Source organism: Tarenaya hassleriana, unplaced genomic scaffold (genome assembly GCF_000463585.1).
Source record: "Tarenaya hassleriana unplaced genomic scaffold, ASM46358v1 Cleome5, whole genome shotgun sequence".
Lineage (NCBI taxonomy): Eukaryota > Viridiplantae > Streptophyta > Magnoliopsida > Brassicales > Cleomaceae > Tarenaya > Tarenaya hassleriana.
Genome location: NW_010967707.1, coordinates 912,557 through 934,070, shown reverse-complemented (window position 1 = coordinate 934,070; position 21,514 = coordinate 912,557). Strand labels below are relative to the sequence as shown.

General features: G+C 40.3%; 5 protein-coding genes across 7 annotated transcripts in view; 2 read left to right on the top strand and 3 right to left on the bottom strand.

The window, feature by feature from the left end:
• LOC104826058 overlaps positions 1-1,804 on the bottom strand; it is a 4,813-nt gene extending 3,009 nt beyond the window's left edge. Inside the window, exons 1-4 of the mRNA XM_010558570.1 lie at positions 1,431-1,804; positions 670-816; positions 458-537; positions 9-340 (exon numbers count right to left, since the gene is read on the bottom strand). Of these exons, the coding sequence (XP_010556872.1) occupies positions 9-340; positions 458-537; positions 670-808 (551 nt within the window). The 5' untranslated portion in view covers positions 809-816; positions 1,431-1,804. The remainder of the gene's footprint in view (positions 1-8; positions 341-457; positions 538-669; positions 817-1,430) is intronic.
• Positions 1,805-3,948: 2,144 nt separating this feature from the next.
• Positions 3,949-7,419, bottom strand: LOC104826057 (eukaryotic translation initiation factor 2 subunit gamma-like). 2 transcript variants are annotated; one of them, XM_010558569.1, is made up of 9 exons: positions 7,278-7,419; positions 6,954-7,083; positions 6,770-6,831; positions 6,487-6,599; positions 6,299-6,401; positions 5,830-6,057; positions 5,497-5,715; positions 4,862-5,122; positions 3,949-4,512 (listed from the first exon to the last, which is right to left on the bottom strand). In XM_010558569.1, exons 2-9 carry the CDS (start codon positions 7,057-7,059, stop codon positions 4,210-4,212), a joined length of 1,395 nt encoding a protein of 464 aa, XP_010556871.1. In that variant the 5' UTR covers positions 7,060-7,083; positions 7,278-7,419; the 3' UTR covers positions 3,949-4,209. The 2 variants fall into 2 exon arrangements, with proteins under 2 accessions (XP_010556871.1, XP_019059650.1); XM_019204105.1 differs by having other exon boundaries at positions 7,282-7,419.
• A 126-nt stretch (positions 7,420-7,545) lies between these two features.
• On the bottom strand, positions 7,546-11,099 carry LOC104826056 (sulfofructose kinase). The gene is made up of 12 exons (XM_010558568.1): positions 11,018-11,099; positions 10,823-10,912; positions 10,552-10,629; positions 10,237-10,311; positions 10,076-10,128; positions 9,713-9,863; positions 9,302-9,412; positions 8,982-9,108; positions 8,560-8,657; positions 8,348-8,474; positions 7,873-7,925; positions 7,546-7,755 (listed from the first exon to the last, which is right to left on the bottom strand). Exons 1-12 carry the CDS (start codon positions 11,069-11,071, stop codon positions 7,672-7,674), a joined length of 1,101 nt encoding a protein of 366 aa, XP_010556870.1. The 5' UTR covers positions 11,072-11,099; the 3' UTR covers positions 7,546-7,671.
• Positions 11,100-12,331: 1,232 nt separating this feature from the next.
• Positions 12,332-18,287, top strand: LOC104826055. 2 transcript variants are annotated; one of them, XR_773684.2, is made up of 15 exons: positions 12,332-12,663; positions 13,170-13,331; positions 13,471-13,587; positions 13,669-13,753; positions 14,101-14,209; positions 14,297-14,364; positions 14,481-14,606; positions 14,685-15,700; positions 15,859-16,059; positions 16,165-16,225; positions 16,831-16,944; positions 17,030-17,143; positions 17,266-17,355; positions 17,638-17,832; positions 17,992-18,287. XR_773684.2 is itself a non-coding variant. In XM_010558567.2 (14 exons), the coding sequence occupies exons 1-14, from the start codon at positions 12,575-12,577 to the stop codon at positions 17,662-17,664; spliced, it is 2,379 nt and encodes a 792-aa protein (XP_010556869.1). In that variant the 5' UTR covers positions 12,332-12,574; the 3' UTR covers positions 17,665-18,287. The 2 variants fall into 2 exon arrangements, 1 of the variants encoding a protein (XP_010556869.1); XM_010558567.2 differs by having other exon boundaries at positions 17,638-18,287.
• Positions 18,288-18,466: 179 nt separating this feature from the next.
• LOC104826054 (alcohol dehydrogenase class-3) lies at positions 18,467-21,216 on the top strand. Its single transcript, XM_010558566.2, has 9 exons — positions 18,467-18,581; positions 18,740-18,876; positions 19,333-19,379; positions 19,466-19,791; positions 20,100-20,182; positions 20,288-20,363; positions 20,479-20,636; positions 20,704-20,865; positions 20,943-21,216. The coding sequence occupies exons 1-9, from the start codon at positions 18,548-18,550 to the stop codon at positions 21,054-21,056; spliced, it is 1,137 nt and encodes a 378-aa protein (XP_010556868.1). The 5' UTR covers positions 18,467-18,547; the 3' UTR covers positions 21,057-21,216.
• Positions 21,217-21,514: the final 298 nt, after the last annotated feature.

Here is a 21,514-nt window from a genome sequence, read left to right as displayed (position 1 = left end):
CACTCTTTCTACTGTTATTCAATTCCCCCGGATGGTGCCAGATCTCGTACACATCTTTATATTCACCGTGATCTTGAAACGCATTATTGAAATCCCTCTCCCAGCTTCGTGCTGCGATTCCTTCATGGCTTAATGAACGCCGTAGCTGGGATTTTGAATTACTTCTCGGGGCAGATGCATTAGACTGCGGCTGAGGGAGGGAATCAAGACCCATTAACTTAGCAACGACATTGGTCGGGCTGAGCTTATAGTCCATTTCTTTCGACATTTCCTGTGCTATGAGCTTCTTCATCGGGGTTCCATTCACTCTATTAGCAGTACTCCTGATCTCAGAAACAACCTGCAGTCACAACCCACAGAACACAGATCACATCACAACTACTTTCTATGACATTAACCCATGTAGGAAGAACCGTAACACAGGCTTATATTCTGAAAGCACGGAATATTATCTCACAACTTCATCTTCTATGTAATCTCCCATAGGAGGACTCGGCCTCGAAGGAACAGCAGATCGGCTCCTCGAGAGAGAAGAACCTGTCAAGCAATCATAATTGCCATCACAAACGACCAACTCAGTCTACTAACAGAGCCAAAAACCCTAACTGGAAATCATAATTCTTGACCATCATGCAAAGAAGAAGTAGTTACTACACCCCATGAACATACCGTCATAATGCGGTTTGTCAGTAAGCATTTTGTTTCCACCGCCATTAGCAGCCAAATCGAACAGGTTCACCATCCGACCCAAACATCCTGGGATTTGCCTTCCCATTCCTTGATCGTTTCTTCTCCGATGACCGTTCATTTCAACGCCTGAAACATCACAGTTTACGAAGTTACAGCATCAATAAGATCACAAAACCGCAGGAAAAAACAACGAAAACGAAAACCTAACAGACAATGCATACAGACAACTTCGCAGGTAGAACCTTCGAATTCAAGTTTCAAGCTACACGGTGCTCTCAAATTTACAAAAATTAGCACCGACAATGTCGTTTTTTTTCCACGAGAAAAAAAAATGTAAGAACTTTGAGAAGTCCGACTAGGGAAATTCTCAACAGATGAAACAAAAGAATCAACGAATTGAAATCAAAATCCTCGAAATTAAAGAGAGAATCGAAGGCATTAATTGGCAACTCTGGGAAACAGCTCCTTATGGAGATGAATCTTCAGCCGGTGCGAATCAAAACGCCAGCTTCCGTTAAAGGCTGCGTTTCCGAACGCAAACGCAGAAAATGCATCGCCTACACTCATCAAATGAGTAGCGAAACGAATCGCAGGGGAAAAGTAGGGGGAAAGAATCGGAAAGGTAACCCAAAAAACAAAAGAAGCCAAAACTCCAACTCCAAAAGCCAGAGAGTTGGTTCCCCCAAAACGATGCCGTTCAGAGAAAAGATGCAGTAAAACCGTGAGATACACACACAGACCTGTCCGCCGGAGTCAGCATGCGCCGGCGAAAATATCGCCGGAGAATCACCCCAATGGAGGTACGGCAAAGGACACGCAGAGACAGAGACCGGTCGGAACGCCGACAGAGATGAACGGAGCCCACTGCTAGAGAGAGGCGGTAAAGAGAAATCACCTCGCCGGAGAGCGACGTCGACGGTGAGGGAAAAGAGGGGCGTGGCGGCTACAGAGGGGAAAAGCTAGAAGTCGTCGCTCCTCCTCCACCGACGCAAGCATCGGACGCGAAACGCGTTAATTAAATGCGATTTAATAGGAGGCGACAGGTACGGAATTCGATATAAGAGAGAGAGAGAGAGAGAGAGAGAGAGAGAGAGTGGTGTCCATAGATAATGGAAGCTAGTTGGAAGAAATGCTGAGCTAATGCATTTTGTACTTTTTGCGCTCTTCTTCTTACTCTTATTCTCATTATTATATATCGTTATTATTCGTCATTCCCACAATTCGATTTCTATTTGATTATCTTCCATGAGAGTATAATAGTATACTATCAAAAAAATATATATTTCAGCAGTTTAGTTTTTTAAATCTAATGAGTAATTTTTTTCTCTCTAGATTTTACTTTCTGTTCAAGGATGCAATAATATAAATGAACATGAAAAATGGGCGTATTTAATGTTTGGAATTAATTCAAATTAAAGAAGGAGGAACTGTGATTATTACCCACAATTTTCACTCGATTGGCAATGAAAAGTTAAAAAAAAAAGAAGATCGAAATCATTGGAAGCATAATCGAAGGGATGTGAATTTAAATTTGAAATTCTTATAAACTCGAATTCAACAATGCCCCCATAGTGGGTTATGGAAATGATTATCCTATGGTTTCATGATTCTACTTCATATATACATATATTGGAAAAACTTTTTCATATAATTAAATATAGAAAAATTGATTTCATTAATAAGCATTGTCAAGGATTTGTTATCATTTAACTGTATCTTTTACAGGTGCAGTTAAAAGATAATGAACATTATGTACATATGGGTTGGAAAAAGTCCTTGCTAGGTTCCGATTTTCGGTGGGGTTAGAAATTATTTGGTAGGGTGCAGAGTTGGGGAAATAATAAATTCGTAGGGGCAGATATGGAATTATAATTATGGACTCACCCTATTGAAAAGGCAACAAAGATAATGTACCAAAAGAAGGTGACATTATTTGGTAATATTATAACCCAAAAAGAATAATTGTAGCCTTTTCTCAAAGTTTTTAGCTTCCAATTTCCCCAAAAGCCTACCAGGGGAATTTTTATTATTTATTCTTATTAGAATTCAATAGCTAAAATTCACAATTGTATATTTCGAATAACTTTATAAATATAGTGATATCTGGTTTATTTTTCATTTTATGAGATTATTATTTTAAAGTTTTATTCCGTTTATATTGTTTAGAGATTGGATTCACAATTGAATTTTATTTCAAAAAATTTGTTTGTAAGATTTAATTTTTATTTTTTTTTAATTTAATTGGGAGTCAGTTCAAAAAATTCAAATATAGATATATGTACTATCAGTTTGATTTTATCAATTATATACATATATATGTTTAAGAAAAAGCACGATATATTTCGTAACAAATGAAAAAAGGGTTCATAGAAAATCTTGTTTCCTACAACATTATGTGGTGTTACGGTGAGCACAAAAACGAACGAATAGATATACAATTTTAATAATAAAAAAGATGATATTATTACGCATTAGGCCCACCAACCCATAATGCATGCCATTTATTTTCATCTAATCAAATATATTAATCTCAATTAGAATAACAAAATTAAGACAACGTTGTTCCATTATGCATGCCTTGGATATGCTACGTAGAATTTTTTTAATTAATATTTTAATACTACAAATGATACGTCACTGATACATATATTAAATCAATGACCAGACCAGACCAGACAGTGTCGTCCCTGCTGTCAAAGAGATTTGACTTGAAAGGTAAAACACGTAAAATATTTTCGTATTATAATCCTTATAATATGCAAATGCAACGATTGACACGTAAACGATCCAACGGATGACGAATTCGGTGAGAAAAGTTTGAATGATGAAGTGAGGGTTTAGGTCTACTTGCTTCCGCTGAAGCTTCCCACTTGTCTCTTTGGACCGATTCCATCCAATGATAATAATAATAATAATAATAATTTAAATTAAATACATCCGGACCAACAAACTACGTACTCTTTCTCATCGAATGAACTATACGCACGTAACATTTTCCAAAGATTTTTAACTACATTATATATCACGCGCTTCCTCGCCTAGTGGGTAAAACTGGTGCGTGAGGTTCACGCGCCGAAGGAGAGAGCGTGGTGTTTCCATGATTCCATCTACTATGATGCAAGTCCTTAACCAAATGGGCTTTGGGCTTTCCCTCTGAAGCTGACGATCCATTCTACTAATGCCTATTCATTTATGGGCTATAAAAAGCCCATTACGGAACTCGTCTCTATTTGTAAACCCAAAAGAAAAAAAAATCCAAAATGTAAAAAAAAAAATATAAAACGATCCCAAATATCACAACAAAATCTAAAGACATAAAACAGTCTTTCATATTTTTGTGAATGGCTGACAAGAGGATCAACAGAGTGCCTTCCATCCACTAAACAAAACTTCACGACACAAACGTTTTCTCATCCATCTCAAGAAAATTGTTCCTAGAAGTTGTCTACCTTCCCACATTTGAAAACCCTAATTCTCTCCTCCTCTTCCTCTCTTTCTTGCTCTTTTAAATGTATCAGATCAAAATGGAGAGGGAGGGACATCAATGGTGGTTCCGGCCTGAATCTGGCCCCAACCAATGAGACGCCAGTGCTTCTCCACACGTCGGCTCAGAGCCACCTTCTCTCCTTTGCTGGTGCAGACCGGGGATGTCAGCTGCAGTTTGGCAAGGTCGTTCTTCACGGCTAGGACCCTTGCCCCCGTAGACATCGACCCTATGTTCAGCATTAGGATCTCTCCCTTTGCCAGTTTCGACACTTTCCCTTGCTTCTCTGATCCCTTTGTCCTCACCCCCAACAGCCGCCTTAGCAGGAAGAAGTTCACCTTCAACCACCACACCAATACACATTTTTTTTAGATTTCGGAAATATGCTCTTCCTAGTCCTACGACTCCTACCTTATTAAAGCTTTTATGACAAAAACCCATTTCATCCCTATGGCTTAAATCGATCTGGAGAGCAGTTTATGATACATGCAAGCAATTGTAAAATCTAGAGACGGGTCTCTCCTTCAATACCCACATCGAACAAGACAACCCAGGCGAGGCAGAATTGGCTATATATGGCATAAGATGCCTTGTGCTCAAATCCCTTTTGTGCTTGTTTGCTTTTCCTGATGTGGTAACATGGATCGTATCAGTGATGAACAAGAAATTATGGGGATTTTGCAGTACCTCGAGTTCAACGAAAACATCAGGGAGAGATCCGACTTCGCCAAGAACCTGACCAACCAACCGATCAGCACGTGTTAGAGTAGGATCCATGGTAGTCCCAACTCCAATCAGACCTCCCGGCACAGCAAACTGAAGTTCGTTCTGTTCTGCATAAAGTGAAACTATTCGAGAGTATATGGGTGTGCATTTTATGTCTCCCTTCTCATCTTTGACAACAATCCCAGGTCGAACTTCAATGTTTTGGTTGACTTTCAGAACCCCCTGCAAACAGAAGGATATATTCAGACACCGATCCTCAGAGAAATGCTAACGAGAAAGGGAAAACTGAACAAAATTTTGCGTTTTCAGAGTAAAAGCAACTAATATATGAAAAACCAACCCGTTGCAAATTTCTAATAACTTTAACTTGTGAACACAATGAGACCAGAAAAATAATTGGCTTTTTCCTTGCGCTTGAAAAATGGGAATAATTTATATTCCGTGATAGTGGAATAAAAACAAATGCCCTCGACAGAAATAAAACCCAACATGTGTAACATAGGTAGAACATTTGCAAACATGACTGTGTATGCCAAACAGTAGGAATGGATGAAACTTATTAAAAGATCGAGCAAGAGGTATAGAGAGTGACATACTCGGAGGATACTTCCACCAGCCACACCACCTTTAATCTCATCAACCACGAACCCGGGCTTATTGACATCAAATGACCGAATAACTATCATGTTTGGTGGTGAGATAAAATTCCGCTCCGGTATCGGGATCTTCTTTACGATATACTCACACACAACATCGATGTTGTATTTCAGTTGCGCTGAGATGGGAACAACAGGGGCACCATCAGCAACTGTGTTCTGTGAAAGAATATAAGGTAATGTCAGGACTCAGAACATAATTCTCTTCTTCTAAGCTTAATTCACTGAGAAAGGAAAAATGGATCATATTCTTGAAAAATAAGAAAAACCAACCTTTATGAATTTCTGAATTGCTTCGTGCTGATTAACAGCGACATTTTCTTGAATGAGATCGACCTTGTTTTGAAGGATTATGATGTGCTGAAGGCGCATAATCTCAACAGCAGCAAGATGCTCAGAAGTTTGAGGTTGGGGACAGCTCTCATTGGCAGCTATGAGAAGTAATGCACCATCCATAATGGCCGCTCCATTAAGCTTTTTAGCCATAAGAATATCATGTCCCTGAAAATGTAGAGAACAAAATCATCTCTCGTCTTAAACAGGAGTAAATAACAATGGGACATGGATGGGAGCCTCTCTTGCAATCCACACTTCTCATAACCCTCCATTCAATTGGACGAGAGGAAGTTTGACTTGAAAAGCATATTGTAGGTCTCATAATACACTGACATGGCTAAGGGTTATAAAATCACTTGACCATTGAACTTCGCGAAAAACTGAGAGAAAGTAACACTCTGCATACCGGGCAATCCACAAAGGACACGTGCCTCAACAGTTTCATCCTGCAGTTCTCAAAACCAGGGACATCACACATAGGATTGTCTTCCTTTCCACTTCCATAAGCCCTAAAACAATGAATACTCCGTTAGGCAGTGTAGATAATTAGATGAATAAGTAGACAACTAACGTTTTTTACAGGCCAGAACCCACTTGTAGCACATGGGTCTAGGGCACTTCTCATCCTCGCATTTGTAAATCTTGGCGTTGGCATATCCGAGCTTGATGGTAATGTTACGCTCCAATTCATTCTTGAAACGGACAGTCTGCAAAACCGGATGGGACCAAAAAGAAATTTACAGGACGTCCGATCCAAGAAGACTCAAAATCCATAAACAGTCACCATCTTCAATTTAGTCATAGTCCATTCTCCATGTCCATCGGATACAAAACGGGCATGTGAAGGGAGGAAGTGAAAATGGGTATCCAAAATTACCTGCACACCAGAAATGGCCTTCACGACTGTTGACTTTCCGTGTGCGACATGCCCTATTGTTCCTGCGACGCAAGGTACAGCACTAACATTGTTAGCTTTGATTCTTCCCAGTTAGATTCTCAGAGATCATAGGAAACCCCAAAACCCTCATGGGATCAAAAGCCCTAATGACGCCAAAACTTACCTATATTTATAGTCGCTTGGCGAGAAATGACTTCAGGAGAGAGCGGATGCAACGTCGTCACATCCAGTTTACTTAGATCTTGCTCCATCAAACCCTTCCGCGACATCTTGAGATATGGAGATTGTTTTCACTGCATAAAACAGGATTAATCAGATATTAGATTATAAATTAGCTGTCAATTCCCGTTCCCTAGTCGCCCAGCGAGAACTATCGCACAAGAACAAGAACACAATCCATAGACGCTCATGATTCGCATCCAAAGCCGAAACAATAATCCAAATCATACTAAGAATTAGATGAGACCGTAGGGATTTGAGGGAATACAAGCCTGATTGAATAGAAATCCAAATCCGAGACCAAAGAGAGCGAGTGAGAGGGATTTTTGTAGGGTTTTCTTGAGCGAGAGATGCCAGCTGCTAGGGGAAATTAGAGAACGCCTTCGTGTCCGACTGGGAAATGGAGCACGGAGACACTGCATTTCATTCGTATAAGCTTTCCCCAAACAAAAAGGCGAGAGGCCCACATTCAATATATGGGCCCATAAAATAATAACTATCTTTGGGCTCAGAGCCCAAATAATAAATTTCGTTAATTATTTCATTAACGTCATTATATTTATCGTCCTCACATAGTTATTTCATTTCAAACTTATTACATAGTTATTTCATTTTAAACGTATATAATGCAATCATACACAGTCATAACTAGGATTGTGCTTTTAAAGCATGGACGCTGCAATCCGTGGATCTGTACGGAACGGAAGAGTGGAACGCGGCCCTAAACCTCTGCAGCAGCAAGCGGCCTGAAAACGCAAAGGCCCATCATCACTAAAAGTGAGACAAAACGCAGACGCTAGCGTTTTCGAAAATTGCGTCGAACGGGAGTTTTAAAAAAAAAGGGAGATTATCACTATACTTACGACTCGGGAAGCAAATGGCAACATTTTCTCAGGAGGCATGCTTTCACATAAGCCTACGTTTCAAAATACGAAGACCAAAAGGAATGTTAAGAAGTTCCACAAAATGGCTAATTGTAATTATTAGATAAATATAATAAAATTCTTTCTTTTAAAATAGTTTTTACCCCTTTATGTTTTTATACATTATTTATTTATTTTAATTTTCACTATATCTCCAGAATCTTTGGGAGAAGAGTTGTGGCCGGGCCGACCATTTCGGCCGGTGAAAAGCACATCGCCAAACAGGCCGTGAGCTCCACAAAACATGGGTCTCGTCATTGTCCGAATAGAGAGATAGGTTCTATATGGAATCGTTAAAGAATCGGAAATTAAATATAATCTAAAATTGATCCTAAACATTATATAACTAAGAATGGTTTTACACATGTTGATGTGTTGCAGAGAAGAAGAAGAAGAAGAAGAGTAAAGCGTATACCATAGAGAAGAGCTCCAATGAAAGCATCTCCTGCACCAGTTGTGTCTATGAGCTCCGATGCCGGGATTTTCTCGGCTGTTCCTATAAACAACCTCCCGGTTACATTTTCCTTCAGTTTCGCCACCCGCTGAAATGGAAAGTTTTCGGGGGTTTAGAGAAAGCAATGATCAGTTTTGTTTCTTCTTTCTTGAAAACATTTCGGAGTTTATTACCGATGAGATGCAGATGGGCAGTGTACTGGTCTGGTCTGTCTTTTTCTTCAGAGAATCGAGTAAGCTCTCTATGTCTGTTTCTTCCGACTCTAAAATGTCTGTTCAGAGAAAGGAAGAGTCAATGGGATAATGTCTCCTCTTACTCTGTTAGAGCGAAGAGTTTAAAGATCTCGAGACAGAACACCAACTGACTTCTGAGTTCTGTCGCACATGTAAATATGAAATGTAGATACATTATGAAATGACTATGTTAGGCCCTACCCAACTGGATTCCAGCAAATATTGAGTAGATTTAGGTACTAAGATCACACTATAAACAAGCATTATCATTAAGAACGGTGTATGTTGTGCATAAATAGATTCATCTATCGTACACTAGTGATTGTATGAAGATATGATAATAGGAAAATCGAGGAGCTCACCATTGGGACATCTCTCGAGCATTATGCACCCTTCTTCTCCTAAGGTCACAATGACGAATTTCAGCTTAGGTAATTTCACGAGCATGGAGACGAGGGCAGTGGGAAGCGATGGTGCCTCTGTCCACTCCTGTTGGAATAACAAAATAATTCCATCTTTACCAGAAACATTCTATGATAAGACTGCTTTACCAGAAACACCCTATGACAAGACAGGCGGCGAGAACATATACACGTGATTTCACATGTCATTCCTACAACCAAATAAATAAATTGATCCACAGATAGCAGAAATGTAAATGAATCTTCATAAACAGTCTGACCTGAGGAAAGTTGACAGAGCACACAGCATAGTCAACTAAGCAGAGGAGCTCATCTAATCCTCCTCTTTTTTTCTCAGGATCGACTAAAATGGGAATGTTCTTGCTAGCAGCCTGCACAAGACAAATCTCATTCTATGTATTGATCTGGTCTCTTGGCACATGAATCCATAATCCCCATGAGCAATATGGTCCAGTTATGAGGAAACATTTAAGTGAACGACGTAAACAGAGATTCCTAACTAGTTTTAATGGCTCACTTTCTTGTATTAAGATTGGTTTCCACCTTCGAAGCGTTAAACTTCTGGGGATCTATGTGTGAGAACAAAATGTATAAACACGAAACAAGGCAAGTACGTTGGCTTGACCCGATAGGCTTAATGTCTACGAGCAAAACACTGAGAGAACAATCACCTTTTGTGCAAGAAGCAGCTCAGCTTCACGGGACCTTCCGTTTGCATAGAGAACTCTTACTTCATCCAGCGCAGTTTCAAGGATAGAATCAGAGAGGTCGTCTGGGAGTATGGGAGGATATCCAGGAATGAAAATACACGTCCGGGTATTCCTACAATACGTTAAAGGAATCGTGTCAGACAAGATAGTTATCCTCCTCAGTCATACTCCAGAACTTGTCTGACAAAAAATGGGGACTTCAAATTCAAGATTAGATTAAAGATTCACAGTGTCATAAGACAAGACAAACAAGAGTAATGCTACTGGTCCTAAAAAAGACTTAGGGATGGATGGAGAGAAAAATAAGGAGACAAGCTTCCTCACGTTTGGTTATCCACGATGATGTAATTAAAATGTGAAGTTCCTCCCTTAGAAACCTGAGACAGGAGGAAATACACGTCGAAAAGTTGTTTTCGACGATTTATAACAAGCACGAATTCAAGATTTTATATACTCATAAATAAATACGGACATCGTGATCTTACCAAACAAAATGAAGTATCTACACCGTATGATTCTATCTCCTCCAGCATCCATTTCCCTTGAGAATCATCAGCAACCTGAATGACACTAAGCTTTTCACTCTGAGTTTGCAAAAAGATATGTAATTTATACGTTATTGCTTATGTTTAAAGGTTTATAAAGTGAAAAACTTGAACAGTAATGGCCGAGGGTTCACTCAACATAGAAGAAACAGAACAAATTATGAGGAATCAGTTTTCATCTCCAAGAAACACAAATCTCCCAAGGCCGGGTACCAAACCATTTCTCAAATTAACGCATTTTCATGAACCTCTCACCTTAGCGATGATCCTGGAAGCCAAACCCAAACGAGCAGCGCACGCTAAAGCATTCCCAGTGTTTCCACCTCCCTGAACCTAAAAAAAAAAAGACCGCGAAATGATTACATCTCATGGGAAAATATCGGAAACAATCGCCGAATTCGACGGAAAAAATCATCTTACAAATGAAAGTCAACGAGGAATCGGCACAATCCCAAATTCTACAACAGGCGAACATTTCAAACGAAGCAACGCGAAAAAGGCGAAATTAAGGAAAACAAAAATCAACCTTGAAGTTCGTGCTCACGATCTTGTCATCAGGCTTCGGAAACGATGACACTGCGACCAAATAATCCAGACAGAGTTGACCACATGCAAGCTGAAATTCCGGGTGAGAACTAAGAATTGTCACTTCACCAAAAAGCATCCCATTGACGCATTCACAATCATATACGTATACGAGAGAGAGAAAAACGAGACGTACAACGATACCGCGACTTTGCGGCGGAGGAATCAAGACGGAGGAGGAAGACGACATGTCGGAATCGCTTGCCCCGGCGGGAGAATTTGTCTCTTGTGTATGGTGGAGACGGGCAGTGCACACACATATATATAGTTTGAATCTGAACCGAAACTAAATCAAACCGGACTTTTATTCGAACCAATACTATTATAAACATGGTTTTGTTCTAAACCGGATTTGAAATGTGAATTGGGAGTTGTAGTCCTACTAAATCTCCGAACCGGCTCCCAGTTCCAAGTCAACCGGATGATTTGATATACTAGAGTTTTCCGGTTATCTGCGATATTTATTCCGGTTTAGTTTTTGCCTTTCCAAGCAATTTCGAAGAACAAGACTGCAGCTTTTTAGCATTCCATGGAAGTTTCCGTTAGATTTAAATATAGTGACCGATAGAAATGAACCAAATTAAATACTTCATGGAAATTTCACGTGGAATGGACATGAAAGGACCCACAGAAGTATACTTTTGGGCTCAGAGACAGGCCCAGACCGGCCCATCCATTCCCTGCGTTACACAAAACAAAAAAAGAGAATAAAAATTAAATGAGAAAAATAAATTCAGAAGACGCCTCAAAAGTTTTTATTATTTCAGAGTTCGTCAGTAGTTTTTAATTTTGAAGTTCCCAACCCTGTTTGATTTCTTCATTTTTTTTTTCCTGGAATCTGAGTTGGTTGAGCCAGGAGACGTAATATAAAACAAATAATACACATCTTCTCAACTTTTTTGTAAGACTATATCACAAATTGTGTAGTTTTAAATTATAATTCTATTTTTATCCAATAAATTATTCATACTGCAACTTTTACTAATAAAATAAAGAAATCTGTTACAATTTCAATATAATTTCATTTTAGATTTTTTTATATGAAAACTTCTTCATTTAATATGATCTTGCACTTCATTAACATTGTTTTATACACATATTTATTGTTATCAATCTTATTAATTTATAAAATCGATTAAAAAGGTATCGATTGATTTTCAAATAAAAATACGATAAAGATAATTATTTTTTTTAATTTTCTCTGCCAAATATGAATGTCGTTGACTCGTTATCGTTTCGCTGGACTGTTGATTTGGCTGAACGGAAGAGATTATAGGAGCAATGTATTAAAAGTAAAATGGGCTTGATATGCACTCTTGAGAAAAAAGGGTTATATTGTGAAATTAACTGAACTTCAGGGAGTATTATTAAATATTAAAAGGTTGTTTTTAGAAAATCAACAAAATTGGGCACTGAATTAGAAGAAAAAGGGAGATCTGTGTCGCACCTTGTGCCTGTTCTTGCTTTCAGGCTCCGTCGTCGATCCTGTCGAGAAGACGATTACTCAAGCAATCTTCGAGGGGGGAAAAAAAAATCTCCGGCAGATTTAAATCTGAGATTTTGTCTTGTTTCTTTCTCTGAGATCTCCGAATTAGGGTTTTCTTCTTCTTTTCCTCCGCCTCCTCCTTGGTCACATCTATCTATGGATTCGTCGTTGTCGGCCTCTGTATTGTCATGAATTGCGGATTTTGAGATGGCGGAACATATCTGGTCTCACGATCAACCTTCTCTCAGATATACGATACCGTCGTCGAAACCAGCGCCTGATGTCCCCCGCCACAGGTCGGGACTTGCCTATCGGCTGGAGTTTGACTTACGGATTGTGGGGAATGGAATGATTTTATTTGAGCGTAGGCGATCCCATGTTAGATCATGTAATTAGAAAGCTTTTTTAGGAGATCGTAACAAATTCTGAATGCTGATTTCGTCTGAATATTGAGAGATTTGGTGCTTAGTTTTGTTGGTTTCTGATTCCTAATTTTACAATGTCAATGGCAAGTTTAGATGTGCTAGATTTCGGGTACTGGCATTTTCAGATTCTCATAAAAGGCCCGTATAGTTCATCGAATTTGGGAATTTGAGTTGGAACTAGGTTATCTTCAGGAATTGCAAGAGTAGCATATCTTGGAACTTGATCTTCAATGTTTACTTGCTGAATTGAGCTGCCTTGTCTTTGCATTTGTTTAGTTGGAGTTACCAAATAAGCTTTTAGCACCCTTAACTCACATTTTACTTGGCTAAAGCTGGATGGATCACTCTAAATCCTGGCTTGTATATAAATTTTTTAGTGGTAGGAGTGTCTTTAGCTTGCTAGTTCAGAGGGAAATTTCACCAAAGACCAAGTATTTACCAAGGAAACTGTGGGGTGAAAGTAGATTGGACGCTGATTCCTCCTGCGGGACCAGTAGCGGTGAATCGGCGAGTGATGCTGGGTGCAGTCTCATTTCATGGTAATTCTCTTTTTTCAGTTTTGTGTTCCTACATGCTTACATGACTGGTTATTGCGAAACTAGAATATCGTGCCTTGAGATAATTTTTTAGGTCCTTCTGATTTTGGATTTCCAATGTAATTGATGTCTCTTTTTGCAGGGCTGAGACAGAGTCATTGCAGCATTTATCTGCAAAATATTGTCCTCTTATACCACCTCCAAGGTCAACAATTGCAGCAGCTTTTAGTTCTGATGGAAGAATTCTTGCTTCTACACAGTAAGTATTGTGTGTCTATCTGGTTGAGGTTAAACAATGCGATTTGCCCTTTGAGGTTTACTCTATTTTTGTTTCTTGTAGTGGTGACCACACTGTAAAGATTATTGACTGTGAAACTGGGAACTGCTTAAAAGTCTTGAGTGGCCATCGGAGGACGCCTTGGGTGGTGAGTTTGAAACTGTTAGCCCCCTTTTTTCCTTAGTTTATTGACTCTATACCCGTTTCCCCATGATTAATAGGTTGTAGTTTCCTCAACAAGTTATAGGTTGCCTGATCTTATCTTTAAATGGAATTTGGGTAGTGTCTTTATCATTGACTCACTGTCTGAGTTGAGTTATAGACGTCAACATTCTTATGTTTTCGTGTGTTGGCATGGCATGTTATGTGGGCAATACTTGCAACGACTTGAATCGATTAGTGTATTTTCATGAATCAGATAGTTACTTAGGCATGCTAGCCCATTGCAGTTAGATAATAGATACGTAGAACTAATGTTGTTGGAGCTCTCTATAGGTAAGATTCCACCCACACCACTCCGAAATACTTGCTAGTGGAAGCTTAGATCATGAGGTGCGGTTATGGAATGCAAAAACTTCAGAATGCATTAGATCTCATTATTTCTGTAAGTCTCAGCCATCTTATCATTTTGTTTCTTTTTTTCCGTTTTCTGTTTAGCCATCATATTAGTTTTAATCCTCCATTTTTACAGATCGGCCTATTGCTTCCATTGCGTTTCATGCCGAGGGTGAATTGCTTGCTGTTGCATGTGGACATAAGGTGTATTATCTATCTTAATTTTCATGAACCTCTTACTAATGCAGATGGCATCTCCCTCCAGAACATAAATATTTGGTTTAATGACCTCACAAAGTTTTGTTCATGATTTGTTCCAGTTGCACATATGGCACTACAACAAGAGTGGTGAAGATTCCTCGCCGAGCATTGTGTTGAAGACAAGGCGCTCTCTGAGAGCTGTACACTTCCATCCACATGGAGCACCATTTCTCTTGACAGCAGAGGTGAGCTGCCTGTTATGAATTCAGTTAATCGTTGTGCCACAGTTGGCGTGAGCTTATATTTCTAACTCTATATGGCAGGTGAATGACATCGATTCGTCAGATTCCTCAATGACCAGGGCAACATCTCCTGGCTATTTGAGATATCCTCCTCCTGCTATTTTTTTAACCAATACACAGGCTGCCAATCGTGCTAGTTTGGCAGCTGAACTGCCTCTTTTACCATTACCATACCTGTTCGTGCCTCCATATTCCAGAGATGATGCAAGAATCTCTCAATATTCTGCTGCTAATGCCGGTTCAAGTAGGGCACCAACAGGGTTACAGAATAATCAAAGTGCTGTAGAGAACCGCAGCAGAACAATATCTCCTCCCTTGGCTACTCCATCCGTTCCTTCTGGTCCATATCGTGTTTTAGAAGATTCTGCAGCCAACACATTTACTACTCGAGCAAGAGCTAGGACCGCTACTACTGCAGATGCCATGGATGTATATGAAATTCATCCCGTGGGAAGAAATGGAACTCCCAGTCAAGTTTCAAATCAATCAGATTTTTTTGAGTTTGGACAGCTTCAGCAGTCATTTCAGTTTAGAGACAGAGCGTGGGAATTGCCTTTTCTCCAAGGATGGTTCATGGCACAAAGCCATGCTGGTGCTCATTCAGGGGTTCCACTTAGTGGTAGTAGTGGTCATGGACATTCAACTCCTTATACGGGTTCTTCAGCATCCTATTTATCGACATCCAGCCTAGAGGCTGCAGTTGCGTCTTTAGAAATCCCTGGTGGTGTTAACTTATATGGCGTTTCTGGAAGAGGTGATTCTCGAGACCGAATTTCGCAGATGCAATTCTCAAGATCTGGATTAGCAGAAAGTGTTTCCTCTCGCGGAACACAACATGATGGAGCCGATACTCAACCTGTGATGAACATAATCCAATCTGAACTTGCTACTTCAATTGCTGCTGCTGTCGCAGTAGCTGCTGCGGAGTTACCTTGTACTGTGAAGCTCAGAGTGTGGTCACATGACATCAAAGACCCATGCACACAACTGAAGGCTGACAAATGCCGGTTAACAATACCTCATGCTGTTCTTTGCAGGCAAAACTTCTTTCCTTTAAAGAAACAAAAATGTGCTCCTTAGAATTGTTGATATCATTCCGTTACACTAAAGATAAGTCTGATGCCATACCATGTTTCGGTTTTACTGTGTGAGATATGCTGATTGTTCTGCTTCTTTGATGTGTACATCTTTGCAGTGAGATGGGAGCCCATTTTTCGCCATGCGGGAGATATTTAGCTGTCTGTGTTGCATGCGTTCTTCCTCATACTGAGACAGATCCTGGATTGCAGACGCTGGTCCAACAAGATTCAGGGCTTGCAACTTCCCCTACACGGCACCCAGTCACGGCACACCAAGTTATGCATGAACTTCGTGTGTATTCTCTTGAAAAGGACACGTAGGTTCTGCTGCCTGTATTTCCTAATCTTAGCGCTATTTGTGATTCGGCCCGACAGTGACAGATAACAGAGAATTTAATAGAGTATGTATTATACCTCTTCAGGTTTGGTTCAGTACTCGTCTCACGAGCAATTAGAGCTGCGCATTGCTTGACCTCTATCCAGGTCAGTTCCTTTTTGGTACATTATTGGATTCGGTGTTTGACAGGCATAAGTTTGTGTTGCAATTTAGTTTGTGTCCTCATGGGATGGAAGGCAAATGAGGATGGTTTATCATGTGGTCGTGACCTCTTTATTTGCCATTGCTGATAGCTAATTAGCTAATTTGTTCGAGGAGAAGGGCATTCTCTTTTCTGCTATTCGTTTTGGTAGATAAATAACTGTATTGCTTCATGCGGCAAAATTTAGCCACCATGATAGTTCTTCAATTGACCCTGGCAAAAAATAGCTTCAATAGGTTTTCAGTGTGGTTATGCAATGTTGATTTCGAAATTACCTACCGATCATATTTCCAATGTATGTGTAATGTACTTAATTCAAATATGTCACCTGCTAATCCTGATGCTCATATACTAGAGATGAGAAGTCTGCTGGTTCTGTGAATTGCCCAGATAAAATACCGAAATCTGGAACTCCTCACCCAAATGGCGGGCCTGGTTCTCGTGTTTCCATAATTAAAATGTAACATTTGCTTAGGTTGACAAAACTTCTTGCCTATGTAACATTTCTATGTTCATGGAACACTTTGTAATCGAGAGTTTTCCGTGCAGTTCTCACCGACCTCCGAGCACATATTACTTGCGTATGGCCGGCGTCATGGTTCTCTTTTGAAGAGCATTGTTAGTGATGGAGAAACAACATTGCATTTTTTCACAGTGTTGGAAGTGAGTCTATACTCACTTGTCTCCACATTAAAATATGGCATTTTGATTCAACTGTTTCATTTTTCTTTTAAATTTTGCTTGTCAGATTTACAGAGTTTCAGATATGGAACTGGTGAGGGTACTCCCGAGTGCTGAGGATGAAGTTAATGTCGCTTGTTTTCATCCTTCTCCTGGAGGTGGTCTTGTTTATGGAACAAAGGTGATGATAATCCAGATTCTTGTACATGTCAACTAAAAACAAATACCCCAAAAAATGTTTCTCTATGATGCAATTATCTTTCTGCTGATCTTCCTAACTAAATATTCCGCCATGGAACGCAGGAGGGGAAACTCAGGATCTTCCGGTATAACACCGCTGCTGCCTCCAGCCTCACCGGACCAAACAACTTGCCTGAAGAAAACCTAGCCGAGGTAGAATTATCAACAATATCTGATCTTCCCGAAATAGTTAAGGGGGGCAGTAAAAGGAAGGCTCAAGGCAATAGAATCTGAAACTTTTTATTTGGGAAAAGTCTAACGAAGAATTTTGTCAAAGAGAGCTCGGTGTTGAATTCCTCCGAGCAAAAGTTAAACAACATCATCAGAATCTGGAATATTGCTTTCTTCTTTTGCGGGTTTTTGTTTCCGATCTGAGCAAGTATTGTATGACTAACATAAGATTTCGATTTCTCGTTAAAAACTCTGAAATCGCAGGTGCAGACTTTGGCATTAGAGTGCTAGCAAGGAGAGGCACCCAGTCCCAGAAATCCTCACAAGGCTCTCCCAATGGAACACTCACTTCTCCAACAGTCCCTGCGGCATCGGGGTTATTTTCTCGTTCCTCTTCAGACACTTTGCTCGGGTAGGGACAAAACAAACGGGATCAATGCTCGTCTGTTTTTCTTTCGGGTAATCATCGCGTCCTGTTTGCCATCATCCTTCTCTGCCTTATAATCGTTATTATATATGACCTCCTTGTTGGTGGTGATCTGATATGGCGGGAGAACCTCTTCCTCCTCCCTGTTTTTCTGGTGGGTGTTCACATTGTCTATTGCCCCTTTGAAGCAGGGTTCTGAGGTCTTTTGCGCCTTCATTCTTTACAAAAGCCGCAGAAAATGTAAAAAAAAAACAGCATGTTGTTTTTGTTGTAGTTTGTATCTGCAAGTTTGTAACACGTTTGGTAATTGGTCCTCTCTTAGGGTTTTTCTTCTTCTTTTTGATCAGACATAATACAGTGGCACACGAAAGTATACGGCCCAGAAGTATCGTTTTATGTAACATGTTAAAATGGTTCTGATGGGGAATCTGGGGTCTGTAATACCCAAAATCTCACATGAATGATATTATCAAGTGATATTTTAGTATCTTCCGTAATAATGTAAATTTTAAGAGTTTACGAAAACTTAGAATTGGTGGACCAGCGAGTGAAATAATTGTCAAATTGGATTTTTCCCATGGTATCCGACCCGATTAGCTGGATCCGGGTTCAAGTCGGGTCACCTTGTCTAAGGCACCGCCAAGCCGAAGTAAAAAAACAGCCACAAAAGGGCAGCCCTTTCCTTCATCGCTTTCTCCTCCCTCCACTCTCTCTCTCTCTCTCATTCCTGAGCTCCATCCCGTGTTAATGTCGACTCAAGGCCAAGTCATCACCTGCAAAGGTACTCTCTCTCTCTATCCGGTTGTATGGACACTTGAGCATCAAGGAGTGATTCGATTTTTGTTCCATGTCTGGATACGAGATCTCTGTGGATGTTTGGAAACGTTGTATGTGTTGTATAAGTTTCTGATTGGTTTCGATTGTTTTTGGTCGCGAAAGCTGCGGTGGCTTACGAGCCGAACAAGCCGCTGGTGATCGAAGATGTGCAGGTGGATCCACCACAAGCTGGTGAGGTCCGGATCAAGATCCTTTACACCGCTCTCTGTCACACTGACGCCTACACCTGGAGCGGCAAGGTATCGCAGATTCTACGTTCTTGGCCTTTCAATTTTAGACTATGTTCTCAGTTTGATACTGATCGATTAATTGGGTCTTTCCCCTCTAATGAGTTTAGGCTAGGCGCTGGATTATTTCATTTCTTTTCTTCGCCATTTCGAAGTTAATCATAGTCTTTGAGAATCGTAGATTGATGACTGAAAAGCTGATCTTTTTGTCATTTCGTTTTTTGGATGATGGAAAATTCTCAACCTTTTTCCTTAGAACTGAAGAAATGGAAAATCGTTTGTTGTAGAAATTGTAGATTTTCCCAGGAGCATTCCTCCCATGGAAAATTTGGTGGATTGTTTTTTTTTTCTCGCTGTGACAATTGTATCTTATGTTGTTTGCCCATGTCGTTTTCTGTATTTCTCTTGGTGACGCGTCAGATGTTCTTTTAACTGACTCCAGATATTGTCTTGTTTTATCCCTTGCAGGACCCTGAGGGTCTCTTCCCATGTATTCTAGGCCATGAGGCTGCTGGGTATGTTCGGTATCGAGTCGAATTTCTATGTTCTTCTTGACCGAGCTCCCTATGTTGAGATTCCCCGACATTTGTTTTGGGCACAGGATTGTTGAGAGCGTTGGTGAAGGGGTAACAGAAGTTCAACCGGGAGACCATGTCATTCCCTGTTATCAGGCTGAGTGCCGCGAATGCAAGTTCTGCAAATCTGGGAAGACTAATCTCTGTGGCAAGGTTAGAGCTGCTACCGGTGTTGGGGTTATGATGAGTGACCGCAAGAGTCGTTTCTCTATCAATGGAAAGCCCATCTATCATTTCATGGGTACCTCGACATTTAGTCAATACACGGTAGTTCACGATGTTAGCGTTGCGAAAATTGATCCCAATGCTCCCCTGGAGAAAGTATGCCTTCTTGGCTGTGGTGTTCCTACTGGTAAGAAACATAGTCTATTGACCTGGGTTATGTTTTTATTGTCGTTTCCTCCCCGTTTTACGGAATCTCTTTTCATGCGCTAGATAAGTTTTCAGCAATTGCTTTTGCTTTCCGTTTATGAATTCAATATTACTAGTAACATAGACATCCTTTGTCCTTAACTTGCCATTTTTGTTTACCATGAAAGTTCTTGACTTTCTCACCTCTGAACGTCTGTTTTCTTTTCTTTGTTGTGGTTTTATCGGTTTTATTGTTTTTTGTTATCGGTGTTGTGGTTTGTAATGCTAACTGCCTCTTCATCATGTTAGGTCTAGGAGCAGTTTGGAACACAGCAAAGGTGGAACCAGGGTCTAATGTTGCCATTTTTGGTCTTGGGACTGTTGGGCTTGCTGTAAGCTAATTCTCTTTACTTTTGAAACTTCCTTCGAAATTCTGCTTTGAATTCAATTTACGAGCTCGTGATTAATTATGCTGGATCCTATTGTCGATGTGATAGGTTGCAGAGGGAGCAAAAACCGCTGGTGCTTCAAGGATCATTGGCATTGATATCGACAGCAAGAAGTTTGAAGTTGGTAAAGCCTTTATATCTTTTCAATTGGTGAAGGTTAAAAGTGATGGGATATGCAACGAGCCATGCACGTGTAATTTACTCAGTATTTACTATTTTCCTTTGGCTGAAACTTCCAGCGAAGAACTTTGGTGTTAACGAATTTGTGAACCCAAAGGACTACGAGAAACCGATCCAGCAAGTGATCGTTGATCTCACAGACGGTGGCGTTGACTACAGCTTTGAGTGCATCGGAAACGTCTCTGTGATGAGGGCAGCTCTGGAATGCTGTCACAAGGTGAGTAAACAATCTATAGAGAGCTCGTCTAAAGACAACTCGAGGTAATAAAAAAAAAAATGGGCAGGGATGGGGAACGTCTGTTATTGTGGGGGTAGCTGCATCAGGGCAGGAGATATCAACACGTCCATTCCAGCTTGTGACTGGTCGTGTATGGAAAGGAACAGCCTTTGGCGGTTTCAAGAGCCGCTCCCAAGTTCCTTGGCTCGTCGACAAGTACATGAAGAAGGTTAGCACGATTCTGTTGTGAAATTCTCTACTTCCACTGTCCGCAGTTAACATGATTCTATCCGTAAATGGATGCAGGAGATAAAGGTGGACGAGTACATAACCCACAACCTGACCCTGGAAGAGATCAACAAGGCGTTTGATCTGATGCATGAAGGGGACTGCCTCCGCTGCGTCCTCGGCATGATCTGATCTGAATGAACGTTCAACAACTGATTCGTCATGTCGGTAAATGCCCTGTCTTCGAATTATCTATAAAAAAAATGGTTGTTTTTGCTTGCGACAGTATGTGATGAAACTCAAGTATTGCCTCGAGTCGTGTTGTTTAATAAAAGAGATTGTCTTCCTGCTATCTTTCGTCTTTATTTTATGTTGCAAGTGTAATGTATCAATTAATTCATATCTAGTAATGGGCTTTCTTAGCCCAATAAATGAAAAAAGGCTAATAATATATACTTCCAAAGTTGGCCCAAGGCCCAGTTATATAGGGCAAACAGATATCACGCGCAGGTTTAGAGCGTAGACTCCACGCGCAAGCTTTTGCTGGGTAAATCTAGAATTGATTCGAGACTGAATAGGCGCGTGAGGCTGAACTGAATTAGGCCCATACGCTACGACAAACACGACGTCGTGTGGGTTGTACTGAAATT

What these genes read in the sequence shown, in the direction of transcription:
- LOC104826055 (XM_010558567.2), top strand. Translation starts at nt 12,575, where the DNA reads ATGGCGGAACATATCTGGTCTCACGATCAACCTTCTCTCAGATATACG. An exon ending in CTGTTGCATGTGGACATAAG is followed by an intron (nt 14,365 to 14,480) that starts GTGTATTATCTA and finishes GATTTGTTCCAG; the next exon opens with TTGCACATATGGCACTACAA. An exon ending in ATTTTTTCACAGTGTTGGAA is followed by an intron (nt 16,945 to 17,029) that starts GTGAGTCTATAC and finishes TTTGCTTGTCAG; the next exon opens with ATTTACAGAGTTTCAGATAT.
- LOC104826057 (XM_010558569.1), bottom strand. Translation starts at nt 7,059, where the DNA reads ATGTCGCGGAAGGGTTTGATGGAGCAAGATCTAAGTAAACTGGATGTG. An exon ending in AGGCCATTTCTGGTGTGCAG is followed by an intron (nt 6,600 to 6,769) that starts GTAATTTTGGAT and finishes CCGGTTTTGCAG; the next exon opens with ACTGTCCGTTTCAAGAATGA. An exon ending in CAATTCAGAAATTCATAAAG is followed by an intron (nt 5,716 to 5,829) that starts GTTGGTTTTTCT and finishes ATTCTTTCACAG; the next exon opens with AACACAGTTGCTGATGGTGC.
- LOC104826056 (XM_010558568.1), bottom strand. Translation starts at nt 11,071, where the DNA reads ATGTCGTCTTCCTCCTCCGTCTTGATTCCTCCGCCGCAAAGTCGCGGT. An exon ending in TCGTGAGCACGAACTTCAAG is followed by an intron (nt 10,630 to 10,822) that starts GTTGATTTTTGT and finishes TTTTTTTTTTAG; the next exon opens with GTTCAGGGAGGTGGAAACAC. An exon ending in ATCATCGTGGATAACCAAAC is followed by an intron (nt 9,864 to 10,075) that starts GTGAGGAAGCTT and finishes AACGTATTGTAG; the next exon opens with GAATACCCGGACGTGTATTT.
- LOC104826054 (XM_010558566.2), top strand. Translation starts at nt 18,548, where the DNA reads ATGTCGACTCAAGGCCAAGTCATCACCTGCAAAG. An exon ending in TGGCTGTGGTGTTCCTACTG is followed by an intron (nt 19,792 to 20,099) that starts GTAAGAAACATA and finishes TCATCATGTTAG; the next exon opens with GTCTAGGAGCAGTTTGGAAC. An exon ending in CAGCAAGAAGTTTGAAGTTG is followed by an intron (nt 20,364 to 20,478) that starts GTAAAGCCTTTA and finishes TGAAACTTCCAG; the next exon opens with CGAAGAACTTTGGTGTTAAC.